Source organism: Trematomus bernacchii, unplaced genomic scaffold (genome assembly GCF_902827165.1).
Source record: "Trematomus bernacchii unplaced genomic scaffold, fTreBer1.1, whole genome shotgun sequence".
NCBI lineage: Eukaryota > Metazoa > Chordata > Actinopteri > Perciformes > Nototheniidae > Trematomus > Trematomus bernacchii.
In genome coordinates, this window is record NW_022987720.1 from 16,460,524 (window position 1) to 16,483,000 (window position 22,477).

Sequence of the window (22,477 nt, forward strand, 5' to 3'; positions counted from 1 at the left end):
AATGTTGCTGCTGCTGTGTTTGCAGGATGGGTGTGGCCCGCTGATTCGTCTTGCCTGCTGAGCTGTCGCGGCTTTGTGACGTCCACGATCCCATTTGCTCTATCAAATCATGCAATCGGACTGGTCACAGCTCAGCGCTGAGGAAAAAATGACAACCCAGACAATACCTCCACAATGCTTCACACTGATCTCCGACAGCACGAGGTAGCCCAGTGATCCAGTAAGCTGTAAGAACAGCACAAAATGGACTGACTGTTTGCTGGAGGAAGGAACAAAAAACTCAAACCCATATCCCCAAGAGCCATCATGTCTCTCTGAGCAGCAGGTAGCTGCAATCTCAGTCATTCATATTTAATTCCACAAGAGTTTCCGGCCAGACTAATGTGCTATTGATTTCAAGTCTCCTATTACTGAACGAGGGAGGGTTATGATGGGGAGAAGGAGATGGCCTACAGGGAGTGAGAGCAAGAGATTGAAAGAGGAGAGGAGGAAGATGGAGGGTGGAAAACAGAGTGCAATGGCTACACCAGTGAGTTTCTCTGGGAAACATTATCATTTTCCATTTATACAGCCCAAGCTATCGATTTAATATTCGTCTAATTCTTTGTTGAATAAAAACGGAAGATATTTGACATGAAAGCTCAAAGAGTACATTTAGGTTAAGGCAGGAAATGTGTTGTATATTATTCATCGTTCATTAAAAGTCAGGCCATTTACACAGCTCATGAAGCTGAAAACAGCTCTGATTAACAGGCAGGCACACTTATATCTCTGCTTTCGTTTTGTGTCTCGTCACTTGTGTGTTTTGTTCATGTCAGATAGAATTAAAGCAGCAGTAGGAAAAGGAGCAGGAAAAAACAAACAAAGAGAATGTCTAAAAGCTTTGTGTATTTAAGGTTTCTCCCTGGATACCAGCTCAGACAGGACAAAATGAAAGATTAATAACCATGGCTTTATATTTAAAAAGGTTTTCAGTAAAACATGGTCCCTGTAAAGGAGGTTAGTCCTTCTTCACCCAGCCATAAAGACACACTCGACAAAGGTGGCACAGATATATTGTATTCATATTTACCGGCACCTCAACTCATTCTTCAGTCAGATAATAAGAATGTGGAGCATTTCCTGAAAAGGTGAAACGCGTCTCGCACTGGAGTGAAAACAAACAAACAAAGGATAGATTTGTCAATTGTGAATTAAAAGGAGACACATGGAAAGCAGAATATATTCCATAAATAAAAAGATGACAAGAGAGTCTACTTCAGAGACTTCCTCCCACCAGCCTGTCTACTCTAATAATAGCCCAGAGACAACACATCCAGACAGACAGAGGGAGAGAAAGATATAGAGGAAGGGAGGAGAGAGACAGAGAAAGTGTAAGAGTGAACCCACGAGGGAGACCACAAGAAAATTGCCAAATAATACATAAAGGGTTGAATTAGGCCAGTTGCCATAATCAACAAATGTCCTTTTTTTTTTTTAAAGAGGCTAATTTAATATTGGATCTCTTCCTGAAAGCAATGGCTGCTTCCCTGCTGCTGCCACTGAGCCCTGAAACGCCACGAGCCAGGCCTGGTGGAGAGCAGAGACCACCGAGTTAACCAGACCTGAGGCTGAATCATCCTGCCCATCCCCCACACACACTGTCGTAGTGTCACTCTCTCTCCTTCTAACTCACACACTACCTTACCGCAGGGCAATGGCAACAGGCACCCTTTTTAACGTAATATCACAAGAATAGAAAGTGGAGAAACAGAAAAGGCTAAGGAATTTAGACACAAAGGGTTTTTGCTATTTACAAATGATCATAATATATTCACCATGCAGACATTCAACACAAAGTACATTTGTAATTCACATACTGCCATATAGTTGATGTCCTTGTATAAGTGAAAAGATAAAACAGTATTACTACTGCTAATTGAACATGCTATGTAAAATATGCGTTACTATAGCTGTGTTTCTGTTCCTACTATAGCTTTGTTTATGTTCCTACTATAGTTTTGTTTCTGTTCCTACTATAGCTTTGTTTCTGTTCCTACTATAGTTTTGTTTCTGTTCCTACTATAGCTTTGTTTATGTTCCTACTATAGCTGTGTTTCTGTTCCTACTATAGCTTTGTTTCTGTTCCTACTATAGTTGTGTTTCTGTTCCTACTATAGCTTTGTTTCTGTTCCTACTATAGTTGTGTTTCTGTTCCTACTATAGCTTTGTTTCTGTTCCTACTATAGTTTTGTTTATGTTCCTACTATAGCTTTGTTTATGTTCCTACTATAGCTTTGTTTCTGTTCCTACTATAGCTTTGTTTCTGTTCCTACTATAGCTTTGTTTATGTTCCTACTATAGCTTTGTTTATGTTCCTACTATAGTTTTGTTTATGTTCCTACTATAGCTTTGTTTATGTTCCTACTATAGCTTTGTTTCTGTTCCTACTATAGTTGTGTTTCTGTTCCTACTATAGCTTTGTTTCTGTTCCTACTATAGCTGTGTTTCTGTTCCTACTATAGTTTTGTTTCTGTTCCTACTATAGCTTTGTTTATGTTCCTACTATAGCTTTGTTTCTGTTCCTACTATAGCTGTGTTTCTGTTCCTACTATAGCTTTGTTTCTGTTCCTACTATAGCTGTGTTTCTGTTCCTACTATAGTTTCCATGATAACTGCATATTTAGCAGTGTTTAGTATGTTCTGCTTGATTAACGTCAAAACCAGTGGACTAATTTTGTAAATGCTTAGAGTTCATCCCTTTGGCACCAAGTAGCATTCCATGATATGCCAAGAGAAAAGGACCACTGCAACAAGACTCCTAATCACCACTAGTGGAGGAACCCTCAACAACAAGAAAATAATCAGTAGAATAACAAAAAGGCTTTTTAGGAAAAGCAATGCTTGATCCTTTGATTCAGTTATGTACAATAGGCGCTTTAAATGCCCTCTTACCCACAGGGAGGATTCAGCTGCCGAGCTGCTAACCGGGGCTCTAATGAGGGGCCACAATTAAGCCCATTTATTCACATTAAGTGTGAACTGTAAGTGGGGCTGCAGTCAGTTGACGAACCTGGGTGCCTTTGTGTAATAAGAGCTGCTTTTATTCAGCAAACAAAGAGGCAAAAAACACAAGCACCTAATGACCAAATCTCGCCGTCTCCTCTCAGACGTTCATACACAGCGGCAGAAAAACACACACATGCGTTGACACACACACACACACACACACACACACACACACACAGACACACAATCTTCCTCCCTCTTCAACAAACTGACTCAAAGGCTCCAACGCATCGAGGCTGAGTTGAGTCACTGCTTGACAGAACGGTGGGGGCGGGGTTAAGACAGACTGACAGTGGGGCTCCATCTCTATCCTCTTATTAACGCTTAACAAGTGCTTTCCTCATGCAATATTCATCTCCACTAATATCATCCAAGCTTTGAGCCGAGCTTGCTACTTATGTAAGGCAATTATGTAAAATATCAGACAGGACCCATGTTCAGAATGTGACTGGAAGAGAGCTGCTGGACAATGACGGAAAGAAAGAGGGGTACACAAGAGCGATTGAAGATGGGGGGAAACATTAAGAAACCTACAGTAAAAGGAAGTTAGTTTCTTGCATGTCCTGTTCTCTATCTCCATCTGAGTATAGAGTCTAGACTTCCTCCACATATCCATCAAAGGCAAGTAGTCGGTGTCAATAATGCAAACCGTTTCCTCCCTCGCACCATCCGTCCTTATAGCAAGAGACGTCTAAGGACTCCTCAAGGTCAGGTAGGGAGAGGCGAGCAGAGGAACTGATTGTTGTTGCAGGAGGACTCACATCAGCACCGCGTGTCCACTTACATTGAAAACACACGCATAGGAGACGTTCATTTCATACAAAGCCTTTACATCCTCTCATGAACAGCAACCATAGACCCATACACAAATAAACAAACATACACTGATTTACGCACACTCGCACGCACACCCACCCCCCCAGGTCAAGGCCCTATGGGGGTCTGCACAGAAATAGGTCATTTGTCACACATGATGTCCCGGGGCAGGGGGATGCATTATAGATGAGCCCAAACAGCATGTCTCAGTGAGCACTCACCACACAGGAGGGAGCAGTATAGGAGGTGGGCCGAGAGGGTCCAGGACTCTTCAGGAAGGGGATATTGGGATGTCGTAAAATAAGACAAAAATCACTGCTGGCTACAGTTCTGTTGAAAAAGAAAAGAAAAGAGATCATTCAGCGCAGCCTGGTCAGAACTACAATTGCACCTTTTTAAACTTTTCACTGAATAGACATTAATGAATTCAGGGGGTATCTCATTTGTTATTCTCATTTCTGCACCTGACCCTATAGCTAGCCATCTGCCTTGCATATGAGAGGTCCAGAAATCATCCACCCATTAGTCACATTATGGATGAAATGCTTTGTTTGTAGCCACAATTCCCATCCAATTATTGCATAGTTTGCGTCTTTACTCCTATTGCTACAATTCTGTGAATGTCAGTCGAGAATGTGTACTCAGAAAGTCTGCCGATCTACACTCAAAACAGCTTTTATTTGCAAAGACAAAGACCTAAGGAGTGAAGTTGTTTGCTATGGTTTCAGACAGAAACGTAAATGGAGAATTCGAGAGAAAGGAAGGGGCTGTGCTGTGGGAGAAGTGAGTGTAAAGTGTGGGGAATGAGAAAGACAAGTCTGCTATCTTCTGCTGCACCCATCTGTTCTCAAAGTGCAGGTGGAGCCCCATTCACTGCGCTCTGTGTGTGTGTGTGTGTGTGTGTGTGTGTGTGTGTGTGTGTGTGTGTGTGTGTGTGTGTGTGTGTGTGTGTGTGTGTGTGTGTGAGAAGAGGGGGGGGGCAGGAAGAAAGGAAGGGCAGCGAGAAAAAGGGAGTGGAGAGATGGAAGGGCAGGGATGGAAGAGGGAGGGGAGGGTAGGGTATAGGGGAGGGGGGGCTCTTGGTGATCTCTCCTGAAGGGGATAATGGGAGAGGAGCGCATTGCAATGGCTGCCATGTAGTACCCTCCCTGCACAATTAGCCAATCAGCAGCGCGCTCTGCCAGCCAGGAGGACGCATAAAAGAAGAACATTGCAGCAGAGGCACAGAAGGAGAGTGCAAGAGGAGCAGGGAATTACACATAAAAACAGCAGAACCAGAACACCCTCCCCTGGACACACCCTGCTGAGGATCACTGCTTCTCTTTTTTCTGAACCATCGCCCACGCCACTCGGAGAGAACACTCTCCCTCATCATCATCCAGTAGAAAACCCCTTTCTCCTCATTTTCATCCTATAGAGGACACCTACAATCTCAGTGGGCTGAGATTCCCTGGCAAAGATTGTATTTTTTTCCTTTTTTTCTTTTTTTTCTTTTCATTTGGACTCCTGGCAGAAGGGCCATATAATACACAAAAAGGCCAAAGAACACATTAAGACTCAGCATCCAGCTTCAAGACCAGTGGAAGGAAGGACCTAGAATTCTTTCATTGTACGTCAAGAATGGTTACTGTACGTATTACTCTTCTCTTATATTTGTGAAAGGGTTGTTGTGGCAGCATGCTTACGTTGTGTGTTTATGATGGTTGTGTTTTGAACTGCAATGCAATGTGGTGAGATATAGCTATACACAGATGTATTTCTTATTAGCCTATTGATATATTCCTTGTGGAAACAAATGTCTTTTTAGCGGAGCTTCATGGCTATGCCCACATGCCAAAACATAGAGGATCTTTGAGATTAGCGTAATACGTGTTTGTCCTTTATGCAATGCTGTATTCTTATAATAAGATTAACGATCGATAGTGGCAATTAGACATCTCACACCGAGTGATGCGCCATGCCGGCTGCGTTCCAGCCTGCAGTCATCATGGGCGATGGATAAAGTCGTTATCCTGCCATTTTAGATAGCACAGCTTTTACGTTTATGTATCACAGCCGATACGAGTGCTTAAATGTCGAAGCTTTGATGATATTTGCAAAAATGTTTCCGGAGTATAGAGGTTTAAGAATTCCGCAAGATTACTGTGATGGTGATGGAGAGAGGCGACGAGGCGCTGGGTTCAGTGGGGGAGGATTTGCTTTCTTTGCTGGTGCAGCACAAGGATGCTGGAGACGGCTTTCTGAGACAAAACATGATGCCTCGGAGGCTGAGGGCCCATCCAGCAAGGCATAGGAAAAAAGGGTCGAGTCACTCCGGGAGGGGGAGGGGGAGGAGGGAGATTACGCATCCATTGGTTTGCATTGAATCAGACAAAGTCCAAATTCCTCAGGGTTCTCGTTGCGATGCAACCGAGTAAATGAGCTGGAAACCTCTGAGGCCGTGACAGTAAGGACGCGCACAGACATCTCCATTTTAAGCACATTTCTTCCAAGTATCGCAAACGTACAAGATGGCCATGCTTGCGTTGCGCGTGTCGGATGAAAGGGATGTGAGCGGTGATAAATTAGCTTTGCTCTGAGCCGACGGCCGGATTGGGCGTGTCTCTGCTGGATTTAAGCACCAAACGAGGGCCTTGAAGCCTCAAAAGGCCCACTCCGATTTACCTCTTGACATGCTGGTTGACAGCACAATTTGTTTATTCAAGCAGAGTAATTAAGACACATTTGCATTTAAATTGTAAAAGCCAGGAAAAAAAGATGTAGCCTCGGTCCAACCTTAAAATCACAAGCAGGTGTTAAAACCCCTCAAGTGTAACATGTAAAATCCCTCAACTTATTGAGTAGAATAGTTTTTTATAATATTGAATTAATTGGAAGTATATCCACACACGGTAGAATGTCAGGGTGTTCAGTCTATGACTAATAGTACACAAGATTAATTATTTAACACATAGTAGGAACAGGATGTGAGAGATGGAGTTGGACCCATAAACAACTTTAAAGTCTCACATCACTGAATTTGAAATGGTCTGAATATTCCTTGGAAAGATATGCAAAATGGGGGTGGACGACACTCATCATCTGTGAGCCTCTGACTGTCCACTTGACACATTTCCGTTCCCAGTTTTATTTGTTCTCTTTGTTGTGCATTACCTGCAAGGGACAATCCCTGCAGGCCTAGACAGCATCGACGGTAGCTGTAGCTCCCCTCCACATGTCCGCAGTCCTCCATGCCTGTACCGCAGTGGCAAGCAAATAAAAGCGTTGAGTCAGATAACCTATCCAAGGCACTTACACAATTCAAGGACAAGGGCAGCCGAGGCCATCACTGTAAAGCAGTCTAAATGTTACTTGATGTTGCATTAAAAAAATTGAATTATATGTAATGGCTGATGATTTGAAAGGTTAGAGGACATTTATATTCTGTCAATATAAACCAATAAAACGGCTTCAAGGAGTATTATTTTTTACAGTGAAGACATGGCCCTGTCTAACTTATAGGAGACGTTAAATGTAATTATGTTATGTAAGCGGTGAATTGACTCCTGTTGCCAACGACTTCATGTAATTATCAGCAACAAATACAAAGCCTGTAGGGAAGAAAGAAGTGAATGTAACCATCTATCTCTGAGACTGCAAAATAGTCTGTTGTGTTCTTAGGTAACAAATGTTGATCATACATTTTCAATATTATGACCACAAAAAGGTTTCAATTAATCGAACATCTTGTGATTTCTCTGACATTATTTATAATAGTGTACATTCGCTGTATAATCGCCGAGTAAAGGCAGTTATCTCGATTTAAAAAATACTGAAAAAAAGGCTATTCATTTTATCAGGGAAAACGATCAAATCAGCAAATAAATATCTTGTAATTTAGCATCTTTTATTGAACTATCCTGGCGTTTTTGACTTGTGGCTGGCAACTGTAACAGTCATTGTTCCCGGAGAGTCCTGCAGCCCCTGGCCACGACACAAAGCGCCACTGTTTACATTAATATTCATAGTGCTGCCATAGCCTCTGCGAGGCAGAAGAGGAGGAACGGGTGGCTCTTTTGTTTGGTCGTTTCAATACGTTTATTCAGCAAAAAGGCGCTCCGCTTCATGAATGCCTGCAGAGCTTACAAGTCTTGCCCTTTAAAAAAAGGGGGGCTAAATACAAAAACAAGAGGAATCGAGGGATTATGTTTTGCATCTGCCATATTTAAATATCCGCACAAGTAATTTATTCCTTAATTTCTCGAATGAAAACGTTTTCAAAGTTAACGAAATAAAACGACTCGATGGTCTTTGCTTGATTCTCGGGCCTCTTTGGCCTCACAGCACACCGTCCGAAAGCCACTCCCTTTTTCAGCACGCTGGATAGCGCCCCGCATGCTACAAGCACTTGCAGGACAGATTTGTCTCCTTGAGCCTTTGACGTTGTCTGCTCCAATCTCATCAAAGCAGCACATACTGAGAGAGCTGAAATCTTTTAGAAATATTTTCTTCTTAGTCTGCAGAGCGGAGAATGGGATGGAGCCTCAGTGCATGGCTGACATGGGCTGTGACTCCTGTCGTCCTGTTGTTTTACAGCTGCCACCATGATCCCTTAAGCTGCAGAGTGTGGCTAATGCCCTTTGTTTGAGATAATCCTCTAATCTGTGTTATTTAGAGGGCTCATTTACACTTCAGTCTAGCTTTCAGTTTTAAATCATGCCTTCCAGACAAAAAATCTTGATATAATGCATCATAAAGTGGACTAGAGAAAAGGAAGGATAAATCATTATCAGCATTGTTGGTTAGAAATATCTAGGTGGATTCCTTCAGTGTTTATTTGGATTCATGATTCACTTTGTCTAGATCATTGTCGTACTTTTTTTACACAAATACATCACGTGAATTTAAACCTACAATAAGCCTAAAATGTAGCACGCCCTTTCTCTTTTCTGTGTGCCAAAACAAAATCTTGATGCTGACAATGTCATTTTCTGTCTTAATATCACTTTTAAAATGTGATTCTACGTGTATTATAAAATATAATGTGGCATATCTCATGTTATAACTGGGAGACGATTACTCTTCAATGCATTATAGCCTCCAGTGCTGTGCTGCATTTGGAGCAGAAATGAATTGAGGAAAGCGGTTTATATCAGAAGACAGAGAACAGTAGCTGCATTTACATTTAGTCATTTAATGCTAGTGTACAGTGTAGGTGGTACGTGTGCTTGGCAGTGGAGGCAGAGCTCTTGTTTGCGTGCAAGTCTGGGTTCATGTGTTTGGCAGAGGAGGCAGGGCTCTTGTTTGCGTGCGAGTCTGGGACCATGTGTGGGCGATGCTGATGCAGTACATTAAATATTAAGGGAGATCTCACAGAACCCCAAAATAGAAAAAAAGCAGTGTGGGACACAAGTGCTACCCTAACAACATGGAATCTTTTAGGAATTTTGAAAGATGATTTCTAAAAAATATATATTTTTATTGCAGTTTTCTGTCAATTTTAGTAAGTTAACAAGACATTTTTTGAGAGAGAAGCAACAAAGATCCTAAACCATATTCACACTGGAATGTCATGGTTACAAGCTGCTCCTGGGTGGACATTTTCATTGTCTCCACTGGTCGAAAATGTCTGGAGTCTGAAGTGGGAGTACATCTAAACTGGGCGTATTATTAATGCAATTGTAGGCTGCAGCTTCCCAATGATTTGTTGTGTCACTGTCATTGTAAATTGTTTACTGCAAACCAAACGCTAGACTATTAGTTCTTTTTTATAAATACGATGGCCTAAATATAAAAAAAAACTCAGATTTTCTATATTTATTTGTTTGTTTCAAAGAAAGCTGTTTCTCTCTATTCCTGTATGAAAATCGTAATCTTAGTTGTTGCTTGTGTCAGCCACTCTCAGCGTGTACTCTGTGGGTCTGTGAGTTATATAACGTCACACTGTTCACTGGGGATGTGTGTTCTGCCATGTTGAGGGTTATTTCAGCTGGCGAGTCAAATTTGCCCTAATATGTTTTTTGTCTCCCTTTAAAATGCTTTTTGTCATATCTAGGCCCATTTTCAGTTGCTCATATTCCTGTTAGTCAGATGTATCACATCGCACAACAGTGTAGGTTCATATTACAATAAAAACAACACCTCGATTCAACCTTTTTTACATGTTAAATGTTTCATAATTCATAATGAAAAAAGATAGTCGGCAGGCATCTAAGCGGTGCATCAAAATCTTGTGACAGATTGCTATCTACGTTGCAATGCCTTTGTGCGTAGATATGTCTGAAGAGTTTTATTTTGGGCTGTCTTTACCCTCTCACCGTGCTCCTTCTCCCCTTGTCATTATCTATTTGACTTACTGATATTCCCTGCTTCCACAAAGCCATATACTATTATACACAGAGGAAGACATGTCTGACCTGCATATCTGCTCCTAACAAGCACAGAGACAAACACACTGAAAGTAAGAAAGCCATTCAGCCATTAGAAACAATGCAGTCTTTGAGGGGCTGTTACCTGGGCAACCGGAGTCGAGGTGAGGCTCAAAGCAAGAGCAGGTTACAGAGACGAGAAGAAAATCCAGGTTAGACAAACCCCATCCACAGACGCTGGAAAAAAGAGAGACAACATGTAATGGCATATAGATCTGAAACAAATGAATTATTTTAGCAATGTGATGGTAACACAGGAAACAAAGCCTATACTCACAAAACGGTGGTGGATTCACGAGAGATGGTGAGCTGTGAATTAAATTAACAACCTGACAGAAAATTATTAATTGTGATTATTTTGCGGTTAACATAAAAAGAGAAATACTTATAAAAGTAAAAGCTTATTGTTAGTTATCTCAGGAAGTAATCAAAAAAATCCAATAAAGGAAAACCTTCAAATAGAATTAATGATAATAGATAAAATGAAATCCCTTTTTTACTTGCAGTCAGAGGAGATTTATTCAACTTTATTGACATACATAAATCTTCAAGCTCCAATGGATCAAACCAAGAATCTGACAGAACAATTTATATAATGGGAATACTACCAAACTGTTTATGCATTTCAATTGTATATCCAGACAGCCCACACTTTTATTTAAAAAATAAAAAAGGATACAGGCATTTTAATACAGTCAACTGTAAAATGTACTTCAAATGCAAACACACAGTAATGTTGAAGAGGCCAACTTGATTTGCATGAGTCAACAACGATAACCTAAATATAAACATGCATACGTATTTACGTTGACATGTGCAATGAATTCAATATTTAATCAAATGATGTTTGAACATGAAAATCACACAGATGCAAATGAAAAAAAAGACTTGTCCTTTCATTTAATGTGCACAAGAAAATAGGATGTATACATATTTTTGATAATAAGCCTGAACATTTTGTTATTTCTTCAAATCTTCAAATCAAATCACTGCAGCTTTAAAACATTAGCATCACACTTAGGAACAAGACGACAAACATGTCACCTTGAAATGATTTGTCCTTAGTTTAAAATACAGAGTTTGCAGTGATTTTCCATGTAGATTTACACCAGAGATAATGATCCAGACACAGAGAAGTGGGTGTTGAGAGGAAATGGAAAGTGGAGCAGGAAGTTTTGTTTTTGGCAACACAGATGTTGCTTGAGGAGCCGCTGTGGATCAAATTAAGCAACACGGTGTACTCCAGAGCAACACAAACACTATACTGTGCACTAACCAACGCCTTTACTCTACTTACAAAAACAAGTCAGCTGACCACAAAGACATCTGAACAAGATCTTAGGAACACAAGTGTAATTCAACCTTATTTTTCTACCAAACCGTGATATTCCTTATTTCCTGTAGCATTAAATCTCTTTAACACAACCCTCCTTTTGTCCGTCATCTCGTAAACCACTGCCACCGTCAAACTCCCCCGGCCTCACACACCACCATCACTATTATCCATCCCTGTGTAATGATGTAATGGTGTTTGACCCTGGAAGAGATAGGGGGAGGGGAGAAGTAAGGAAAAAGGGACTGTGACATCTGCAGGACCAGAGGCAGGGAGCGAGAGAGGGGGAAGATGGGGTAAAAGTGGGGGAGGGGAGATAATGAATCAAACCGTGTATCCATCTCCATTTTAGCAATGCTGATTTCTGACCTTTCCCTCTGACAGTGACAGAGTGGACAGTCTGTGCGCGTGTCTTGTGTGTATAGTTTATGTTAAAAAAACACTCCTTTTCTGTCTCTTTGTGAATTATGAATCTAACCCCACCCTCTTCCTCAGCAGATAATCAGCACCATGGAAACCCAGGTGTCCAACGGTCCAAGCGGAACCAGTCTGCCCAACGGTCCAGTCATTAGCACCAATGGCTCCACAGACGACAGCAAAACCAACCTGATCGTCAACTATCTGCCTCAGAACATGACCCAGGAAGAGTTCAAAAGTTTGTTTGGCAGCATTGGAGAGATCGAGTCCTGCAAGCTGGTCAGAGACAAGATAACAGGTACTACTCTTTGTCCACATCCGGAAAGAAATAACTTTATGACTGGCTCTTAAAATCACTGACATTTCAGGGGGTCTTTCTTTGTCTCCAGGTCAGAGTTTGGGATATGGTTTCGTAAACTATGTGGATCCAAACGATGCAGATAAGGCCATCAACACACTGAATGGTCTCAAGCTGCAGACTAAAACAATCAAGGTGAGCTTTCTACAATAATCGCATTTTTTTTTTTTTCTTAAGCATTCTTCAAACCGCACAAGACAAAAATAAAGGAAGTCGAGATTTTGTCAAGGGTGTGAGGGGGGCGGGGTGGGGTTGCTAAGAGAGGTGGCGACAGACGTGACAGCGGGAGGGGAGGAAAATGGGGAGGAGGAGGCAGAAGGGAGCGGTCGCCAGAACAAAGGAAGTAGAGAAAGGGTGAAAAGAGCAGAAGAGTGTGGAGGTCAGAAAGCAAGAGGCCGACAGCATGCAGAGGTTATTGTGATGGAAATGTAATTAGGAAGGCAGGCTGTGGTGCACTAGGGTCAGTCCTGGTTACCCCATCTGCCTCTTATCCAGGCTAATTAGGGGCCTTCTTTGTCCCAAAATCAGATGAGGGAAAGAGGGGGCATATTATAAGACACCACTTCCTTCCATCCCCCTAAGTAGATCAAAGATTCAGACAGAACTGCAGGATTGAGAAATCAAATCTCTGAGAAAGCAGAGCAGGTGATCTTCCAACAGCTGTCCATGAAGAGGGACTTTAATTCTGATGAACGGCTGACTGAAAAAACTAGCTATAATGAGGAAGTCAAGAGCTGGATTTGGGTTTCATCATTTCATAATTATGAAATGTCCTGCGTGCAAAATATTGTGCACAAAATTGCACTTATTTCTCTCATTTCTTATGGATTCAAATTTGTTCTGACTCTGGAACAACCATGTAGAAAAGGTGTTGATTGTGTAAACACATTATATTGTTAATCTTATGTTATGACATTCTATAATCATTCAATTTATCTATACATACATCGCTTAATCTTTAATTACATTTGTATTTCCTTATTCTCCAATGTTACAAAATAACTCCTCTGCTCAAAAGCATAGTTTTATCTGATTTTACAGAATGCTTAAATAAAGAGGGGCGACGCTGTGAGGGAGGGGAGGGGGGGCATCAGTGAAAGGGTAGGGGGTAGCTCGGAGAGCAGAATGCCAATGACAGGATTAGAGGCCATATGGGCTTCAGGCACCATCTGTACTGTGGGAGCGACAGGGAGAGGGTTAATTATAGGGCAGCCTCTGGTCCCGGAACACAGCGACTCCCCCCTGACTCACCCAGAACACCCTAATCACTGCACCACACAACCCTCCTGCTCACACAGTCCGTCTGTGTACACAATAGACACTGGTGCTCAGTAGTGACGGATAAAATCAGAACACCTGTATTCATCTGAAAGATAATATACAAGTCCTTTTTAATTCAAATTCAAAGCTTTCTTTGTGCCTAAGCAAATCAGATTACAGCTGTCTTAAAATAGTACAATTCGTTAATATGTATATTTGTCACACCAACACATATGCATATAAGCAATGTGTGTGTGTGTGTCAGAGTGTTTTCAAGTTTTCGAGGATCTTGCAAGTCTTGTGATGCCCTTACATTGTGTGCTGTTTGCCAGTGGAGCATTTCTCCCCCAGAGCATAGAGACAAAGGAAAGAGGCAGGACAGCTCAGCCTATCTCACACAACACTCACTCTGTCTCTCCATCACACACAATCACAGCACTTCCAACAATACACTGAACTGGATTATCTGTCACACATGTGTTCGCATGCTCCCATAAACACAAAAACAAGAATGTTTTTGTGCCCTTTTTAAAACAATCAATTCAATATTTATCTGCAGTACGAAAGTAGACCAACAGAGAACCATAAGGGATATAAGCACAGACGCACCAAAAATGGCTGTGCACTAATTAAGTCACCAGTGATTTCAGGCAAAATACATCAACTAACTGATGCTTTTCAGTGCAAAACAAAGCTTACACTTAGGCGTGTTAGCTGATGATCAGTATGACTTTGGGTCAACAGATATTTAAGAGAAAGAGGAAAAAAGGAGAATGACAAAAAGACTATTTGTTGGAAAGTCACTCCAAAGATATCTGGTTTTTTTTCAATATGTTTCCCTAATTTAAGCCATCTGAAACTTTGTGATTTTGGGGTACATAAATGTAATCAAATTATTATTTTGTGTTGGTGTTAAAGGTGTCATATGCCCGGCCAAGCTCGGCTTCCATCCGTGATGCCAACCTTTACGTGAGTGGACTCCCCAAAACCATGAACCAGAAGGACATGGAGCAGCTGTTCTCCCAATACGGTCGCATCATCACATCCCGTATCCTAGTGGACCAAGTCACAGGTAAGGCCTTACATCATGTCCCACGAAAAAGCCATTCCATGTCTGTAAGAAAGACTGGTAGGCAGAAACTGTCATGGATGCCAAGGTAGTAACATTTTTTTCTTATTCTAAATCGGAGCAGGCATATCACGAGGAGTGGGCTTCATCCGGTTTGATAAGCGCAATGAGGCAGAGGAGGCCATCAAAGGTCTGAACGGACAGAAGCCTTTGGGGGCCGCGGAGCCCATCACTGTCAAGTTTGCCAACAACCCCAGCCAGAAGACAGGCCAGGCCTTACTGACTCAGCTGTACCAGACCGCTGCCCGCCGCTACACAGGGCCGCTGCACCACCAGACTCAGCGTTTCAGGTACTGAACCCCCGGCAGACTCACACCACCTAAGAGTGCTAAGGCATATCAGATGAAGTCGCACGCCCCACAAACAGCAAGTGGGAAAATGTGTATTCAAAAGAAATTCAAATTCAAAACAACCGTTTCTGTCTATACTAACAAATTGTTCCTTGAAGCAATATTATTGCTTTACAGTACAGAAGGAATTGGCAATATTGCATTGTCCCTCCTTCTCACTCTTTCTCTCTGACTTTCTTTTAAACTGCAGCATGATCCCTTCACTTGGAAAGGGACCAGATCCAAATAACAGCTCAAAACCAATGTAAGAGACCAGACTTTTCCAAATACAATTTAAAAAACAAAACAACAAAGCTAAATAAATACTGGTTTAGGAAGAATGACTCTGAACCTTTAAAGTTTGTCTTTACAACATAATGGGCATAATATAGAGAGAAATTGTCAGATGTCGGCCACATCTATACATTGATATTTTTGAATAAAGGTTCAAAGGCTTTCAGAAGTAAATATGTTTATATAACCTCATAAACAATTGTAGATCAGGGCATGCTAACTTATTCATTATGGCTAATTACTTTTTATCAGTAGATGTGAAATGGCCTAGGATACAGATTTTGTTAAAGGGGGATCTATTTTGGAGTTTAACCAACCGAACTCGACAAACAATAAATACCAGCTGAGACATACTCACAGGAGTTTTTTTAGACGCCATCAGTTTGTGGTTGGATGGTTTGGGACTGCGATGCAGCGGAGGATGCCCTCTGGAGGCCGCTGAAGAAGCAACATGTTAACTGAAAGCCCCCCTTCCTTGTAGATCTCATAACTAACTTTTGCATCCCCTTCATTTTCCCTCTTGCGTTGCAGACTCGACAATTTACTAAACGCCAGCTACGGAGTCAAGAGGTAAATGCCAAAGGTGTATTTTCAAAAGCATCCATGCCAAATTAAAACCTCAAACAAAGTGCCTGGAATACCACCTGCTGACTTCATCTCGAAATCAGATAAAATGGCCACAATTCTTAATACCCACTGCCCATATAAACCATGTTACAGAAGCAGCCTAGACAACAAAATACTATCAGTAATGCAATGATGCAAGCTTCTAACAGCAGGGTATTCTGGCATGGCTTTGTTTAACCTTTTCGTTCTTTTTATTTTAATTAATAGAAATAATTTATATGTATTTATTTATGAACTAACATTGTCAGTTTCAGTTGCTTTAATGTCCCTTTTTTTTCACCAGCATGGACATACCAGATTCCGTTTGCGTCTCCTCTGTTTGCTCCAGTTTGTGTATGATTTGATTTGATTCCAATTTGCTTTTCATCCCTCTCTAGGTTTCTGTGTTTTGTTCAATACTGTGGTTTCTGTTGAACATTGTGAATCATGTTTAATTATTCCAGAGGCTTTGGTCAGCAGAGAAAAATGAGAAAAATATTCACAGTGTGTGGGTGTCAGTGTCTCAGGGCACACAGTGTCATTCTGTATAAAAGCAGGTAGTTTGGAGCCACTGCGGTGCCCACACATATTTATCTACTTACTGTACAGCAGAGGGGATGGAGATGGAGTCCCCCGACTCCAATCTTTATCATTTCTCACAGAAACAAGCCCATAAGAGACAGTATAGAGAACTGGATGCTGTGTAGAACTTCAGAATGACACCCATGGTAGCTCTCCTACTCTCTTCCCCAGATTCTCCCCCATCACCATTGACAGCATGACCAGCCTTGCGGGCGTCAACCTTACCGGTCCAACTGGAGCCGGCTGGTGCATCTTTGTGTACAACCTGTCCCCAGAGGCGGACGAGAGCGTCCTGTGGCAGCTCTTTGGGCCATTCGGCGCAGTCACCAATGTCAAGGTCATCCGTGACTTCACCACCAACAAATGTAAGGGCTTTGGCTTCGTCACCATGACCAACTACGATGAAGCTGCCATGGCTATCGCTAGCCTTAATGGCTACCGCCTTGGCGACCGCGTGCTGCAGGTTTCCTTCAAGACCAGCAAGCAGCACAAGGCCTGAGAGAGAGGCTGCGGGCACCAAGCTCCTTCGACCTGCAGGGAGCCCCCTGAGCTCCCTGTGACATCACTCTACATGGGCCTGGACTGAGTCTCTCTCTGACACATTCACACACAAATCCATAATATATTATCACAAACACAGACATGCAGATACAGGCATACACGCACAGACATAACCAAACATATCCATACGCGCAAGCATACACAAGTCAGAGTATCAAACAAACACACTAGTGGAGTTTTTCTTTTCTCTTTACACAACATGCTAGTCCTTCCCTATATTTGCCTGGATTGAATTAGAAGGGGTACGTAGCTGGTTTGTTGGGTAGGAGCAAGAGCTATCTATTTAGGAGACAGTCTAACGAATGTGACAGAGAATGTGTACTGAGTGCTTTGATTGAATTCAGGCAAATAATGACAACTGATGAACAAAACGATCAAAAATTTAAAATGAACAAATATGTGCAATTTACCCAAACTCTTACCCCACCATCTCTCCTATTATCTTGCTGGAGAGGATGTAGTCACTTTTTTTACACTTGGGCATTTTGAATCAGCGATTTTTTTAGATCAAAGAAAATGAAATTAAAAAACAGTGTTCTCTTATATACGTCTATTAAAAATATAACTATATATTCAATATTTAAGGTGGTTATAATAGCCGAGTATGTAAGCATTTTCTAGAAACGTTGACTACTGTTTCCTGACCTGCATTAGGTGGTGCCTAGCGTAAAGGCAGTTCCTCTACCATATGTGAGCTGATTAGCTCAGACCCAATAAGATTTAGGCTAACCAATGAAAACTGGTCACAGAAAAGAGTAGTCCGAAAGCCATCAGAATGCCTCTTTCCCTCACAGTCTCACACCAAACAACATTAATAGTACACTTCTGTATCACTGAAACACAGTTCAATAACTAGAAGATATATTAAGTAAAACATAGCAAACGTTCCTGGATTGATCTTCTAATCTATCCTTAGGATGGGTTCAACACAAGCAGACTGTCTGTGAACTTAGAGCAGAGTGGCAGTGCTCCCATGGTGACAGTGTTCATTAGTAAATCTCTAGTGGGCGAGAGTGCGACGAGTACAAGGGGAAAACCGTCTCATCATAACACAGCCACGTCAGAGGAATATACCGGTGTTTTTTCACTTTTTGCAAAGAAATGTATTACACCTCAGCACATTAACGACAGGCCTTTTTACTCTGGATGGAATTGTCAGCCATGATTTGGTGCGATATCCCTTTAACACAAAGGCCATCTTTCGTCACGAGAACAAAGCAAACAAGACATCCAAATTATAATGTTCTTGCTTTGATTATGAAAGTTACAGCAAGACAGGACTTCAAGGCTTTAGATTAATAACTATAAATGGAGGCAGGAATTTGATAGTTTGAATGGGATTAAGACCCAAGAAGCAGCTACAAGTAACTCAGAAGAAAATGTCAAACAATACACCCCATTGACTGAACAATGGTCTATGCTACTCTGCAGAGATATAACACACATGAGCAAAAACTCAAGAGCACCGGTATTATTCTTCAGTCTAGTGCACAGATAGAAGCTCCCAGGATAAATTAGGTCAAATTGTTACCATTCAGTTGAGCACATCTACAGAACCAACATGCATAGAGCAGATTAGTAGGACTGCAGTTCCAACTGACTGAATATTTAAAACTGACTTAGAGTCTCGTGTGTGAGCGATAATATATGGCAATGTTAAAATGATCACTGATCCTTGGAGGAAAAAGATTAATAGTTCCTCTAGCTTTGCCAAATGCTCCTCAGTTTTATTTAAAACCGCTAAATTCTCTTAAAAGCTTCCAAGAAACTTTGTACTCCTGCCCTCTTAAAAGATGACTGTACAACATCAAGCCTGCAAATAAGTGTCATAATAATACATCTGTTTACAACGGAAAGGTATTTATTTATCTGCTTTAGATCTATTTGGCACTTTCACAAAAATAGCATTACTCAAAATATCCCCAACCCAATTGCATGAAAATTATTTATGGCACCCTTGATGAAACATTAAGGCCAACCTGTCTAGATGAAACGTCTGTTACAGACCAGACTTACGATTTACCGTGGGGAGAGCGAATGTCTTTCAATATCAAGACATCTGCACATGATAATAGATTAAATAAGGTCAACTATATTCAAGACATTTTTGCTTTTGCTTTTCTAAATGACGCTGTGTTAGCCAAAGAGGACGATCTCTTTGAAAGGATTACATTAGAGATAAATCTATTTTTATACATACAAAGGAACAAGACCTTGTGCTGAATTTTTACAGATTCTTAAGCTTGGAAAAATTGGGACATCGCATGGCTTTATTTTAAACCCTCTGATCTTTGCAGAGCAAGGGGGAATAAGCATGCGGTGTATGGGTGGGGATTTAGGGAAGGGGCGAAGGAGCATCGTATCTCATACAAACTTAACCGTTCAAGCATATCACAACAATTGAAATTAACTAACAAAAGTAAATTAGATGTAAAAAAAGCTAAATTCAACACTTGAGTATGTAACCTGACAGACACATCTATACTTCTGAGTGCTTATACACACTCCTCTCTTGTCCTGAAGTTGTGTACAGTGTTGCTTCCACCATGGTGCAGTGAAGTGAAGTTCTTTGACTTGAGAATCCCAGACAAAGCTGCAGTGAGACCGGCTCATCGCTCAGCTGAACAACCGAATAGCTGCTTGCAAATGAAAAAGGTAAAATGCAGATTCAAACAGTGATACAGATTCATATGAACACTGAGCATGGCTCTTTATGATTAGATAGATTTGATTTTTGCCAAAGAATTGCTTTGCAAGTCAGTACCAAGAAGGATAAATTAAGACTAACTATATTATTCCCTGAGTAATTGCTGTACAAATCTATGTTATTTATTGAATAAGGACCCTCTACAATTTCCGTTATCATTACTTTTAAATATCTAAGTTGCACATATCAGTTTGCATTAGTAAATCCTATAACCACTAAACCAAATGCTAAAATGAAACAGTCGCAAGCAATCCCATTTGCACAAATTGTATGCACACACACCGAATGATAGAAAAAAAACATATCAAAATATAAATTACGATGAATCAGTTCGCCTCTAGACAAAGTACAAATTTGATGCATTCTTATAATGTTTTCCCCCCCATACTTTATATCATCTGCTTTGTTTTGTGACTAATTGAATCCTTTAAAACCGTTAACTTTGCACCACTTACTCTGGCATCTTTCGATCTGTTTCCCCCCCCCGAAATACTCTAAATGATTGTCGCTGACGTTTCCGGAGATGACCACAAAAATGGCTAATCTAGCCACTTTGGGTCGAGCAAATTGGAAGAAATATAGGACTGAGCACTTGGTCAGACCAGTGATAGACGTTAGGAAAAACCTAGATAACAGGCCACGTTGAACTGCAGCTGGAGTTGTTTACCCAGCCATGTCCGATGTAGTACAGTCAACCCACAAACCAAACCCACAGCCCCAAACGACCTTTCATACACAGTCGATACCAAGACCTACACCTGATGTACAGTAGAGAGCCAAGGACCATGGCAGGAAACAGTACTACACTGCTTGAGCAACAACAATATTCATTTAAAAAGACAAAAAAACTTTCCTATGGAACAGTAAGTGCAATGTGCTTTGTTTTTATATTGACTGAGATCAAATGATATATATTTTTAAAAAAAGAAATTAAACGTCACACTGAAAAGGTTTGCGGAATAGTAAAAGTTCAGACAAAAACATTAAAATGAACGGACTCATTAAGAAAATAAAACAAGCAATGAGAGGTCTGATCTGTACATTTCCATAATCACTTCCTTAGCCCCTAATTTGTGCTCTGACCATGAAAGCTCAAAGAAACTGCATATTTGGCTGACTCAATAGAGCAATTCAATGACCTTGAAAGGAATACTGTCTAATATATCATCAGTTTTTAGCCCATGTCAATTTCAAATATCATTTCTTTCCTGTAACTTATTGATTTCATTTACATATCAAGACTCACTTGTTGAATTAGCGTATTTGTGTTGTTGATGTTGCCATATAGAACACACATGGGTCAAAGATTATGTTTGGTTGCATTGATTGGGTACAGTTTGTTATTTTTCTTCATTATTTAATTAGTTGCAGTTTTACAGTGTATGCCGAGTTTAGACTTAGTTAGATTTTTTTATTTCAATCAAACTGTGTTCAATTGTGTTTGTAAAAGTCTGTGGTAGCTTTTGTTGCAACATAAAATAATTTAAACAGAAAAAATTCAAAATAGCGCCAACAAACTTGTATTATTTGGGCGACTTTAAGCTTGTAGTTTTAACTTATTGTTAACTTAAAAACTATTTATTATGATTATTATTATTATTATTGCCTCGTATAAAGTATGTTTTGTGTATATTTATGGTTTATTTCATTATATTTGCAAGTTTAAAAGATTTTAAGTTTGCCAAAATTGTGGTTACACCATTACGTTTCTTAAAAAGGGGGACAAATAGAAAAACAGCTTTAGAAGTACGATTTGGAAACGTTCTCCATAGTCAAAGAATGCACTGCTATATTTAACTAATTGAAGTGTATAAACATACATGCTGTGTGCTAGATGTTATGCCTTTACTGCCTGTGTTCTGTTTGTCTTGTTAAATGAAAATCTTTTAATTATTTAATCTAATCACAGTCTTGTTTTTTCAACCACTCTATGAACCCCCGAGACATGGGACAGTCCCTGTAGCGAGGTTTTGGAACATTTGATGGTCCAAAAACTAGCCAGGAACAAAAGGGATGTCTTAGGTTTGATAGCTCACAAGATGCTTTCCTGTTTATGCTGATGGGTTGATAAAAAAAAAAGATATTAAGGGTTTGTTTCTGTAACAGCATTGTAATACTGAGATCATCTGAATTGAAACTAAGATGTTCTTTAGCCCCGAGATGCATTTAAAAAACCCAGCAAAGACCTTCGGCAACAATATTACAGAGCTCAGAAAAGCTGCAGGAAGGTTTTCTTGGGTGTCTCTAGGGGAGTAAAGGGGTGAGTGGTCCTTCTGTTTCTCAACCAACTGTATTTTGTGTCTATTTATTTAGAAGAGGGGACGCAGTAACTTAGTGATGTTTTTCTTACATTTTCCTGGAATGGTAGAACAAATCAAAAGGTGAAAATGATCAAAACAGTTCAAAATCTCATACTTCCAAACATGACCAAATGAACAATGTCAAAATTTAACAAAGAAAAAAAAAATAAACCTTTCAGTTTAGTCTAGGATATTTATTACTGGGATTTCAGCTGAAGACGCTTGAAGACTTTTTCATGGAATTGTTTAATTATTTGTACTTTACATGCCAGAAAAAAATAAAATAAAAGTTACAAATATTGAGTGATCCCGTTTTTATTGACTGAGATT

The 22,477-nt window shown here is 40.5% G+C and overlaps 1 protein-coding gene across 9 annotated transcripts; it reads left to right on the plus strand.

Moving 5' to 3' along the window:
- Positions 1 to 5,096: 5,096 nt before the first annotated feature.
- On the plus strand, positions 5,097 to 22,450 carry elavl3 (ELAV like neuron-specific RNA binding protein 3). 9 transcript variants are annotated; one of them, XM_034142554.1, is made up of 8 exons: positions 5,097 to 5,493; positions 12,100 to 12,319; positions 12,390 to 12,514; positions 14,558 to 14,711; positions 14,830 to 15,058; positions 15,309 to 15,362; positions 15,923 to 15,961; positions 16,730 to 22,450. In XM_034142554.1, the coding sequence occupies exons 1-8, from the start codon at positions 5,485 to 5,487 to the stop codon at positions 17,076 to 17,078; spliced, it is 1,179 nt and encodes a 392-aa protein (XP_033998445.1). In that variant the 5' UTR covers positions 5,097 to 5,484; the 3' UTR covers positions 17,079 to 22,450. The 9 variants fall into 9 exon arrangements, with proteins under 9 accessions (XP_033998445.1, XP_033998447.1, XP_033998448.1 ...); XM_034142556.1 differs by having other exon boundaries at positions 14,833 to 15,058; XM_034142557.1 differs by having other exon boundaries at positions 12,411 to 12,514.
- The last annotated feature ends 27 nt before the right edge of the window (positions 22,451 to 22,477 follow it).

Bases quoted from the DNA above. Each gene is read 5' to 3' on its own strand.
- elavl3 (XM_034142554.1), top strand. The intron at 12,320-12,389 runs GTACTACTCTTT...CTGACATTTCAG, and splicing joins GGTCAGAGACAAGATAACAG to GGGGTCTTTCTTTGTCTCCA. The intron at 15,962-16,729 runs GTAAATGCCAAA...CACCCATGGTAG, and splicing joins GCCAGCTACGGAGTCAAGAG to CTCTCCTACTCTCTTCCCCA.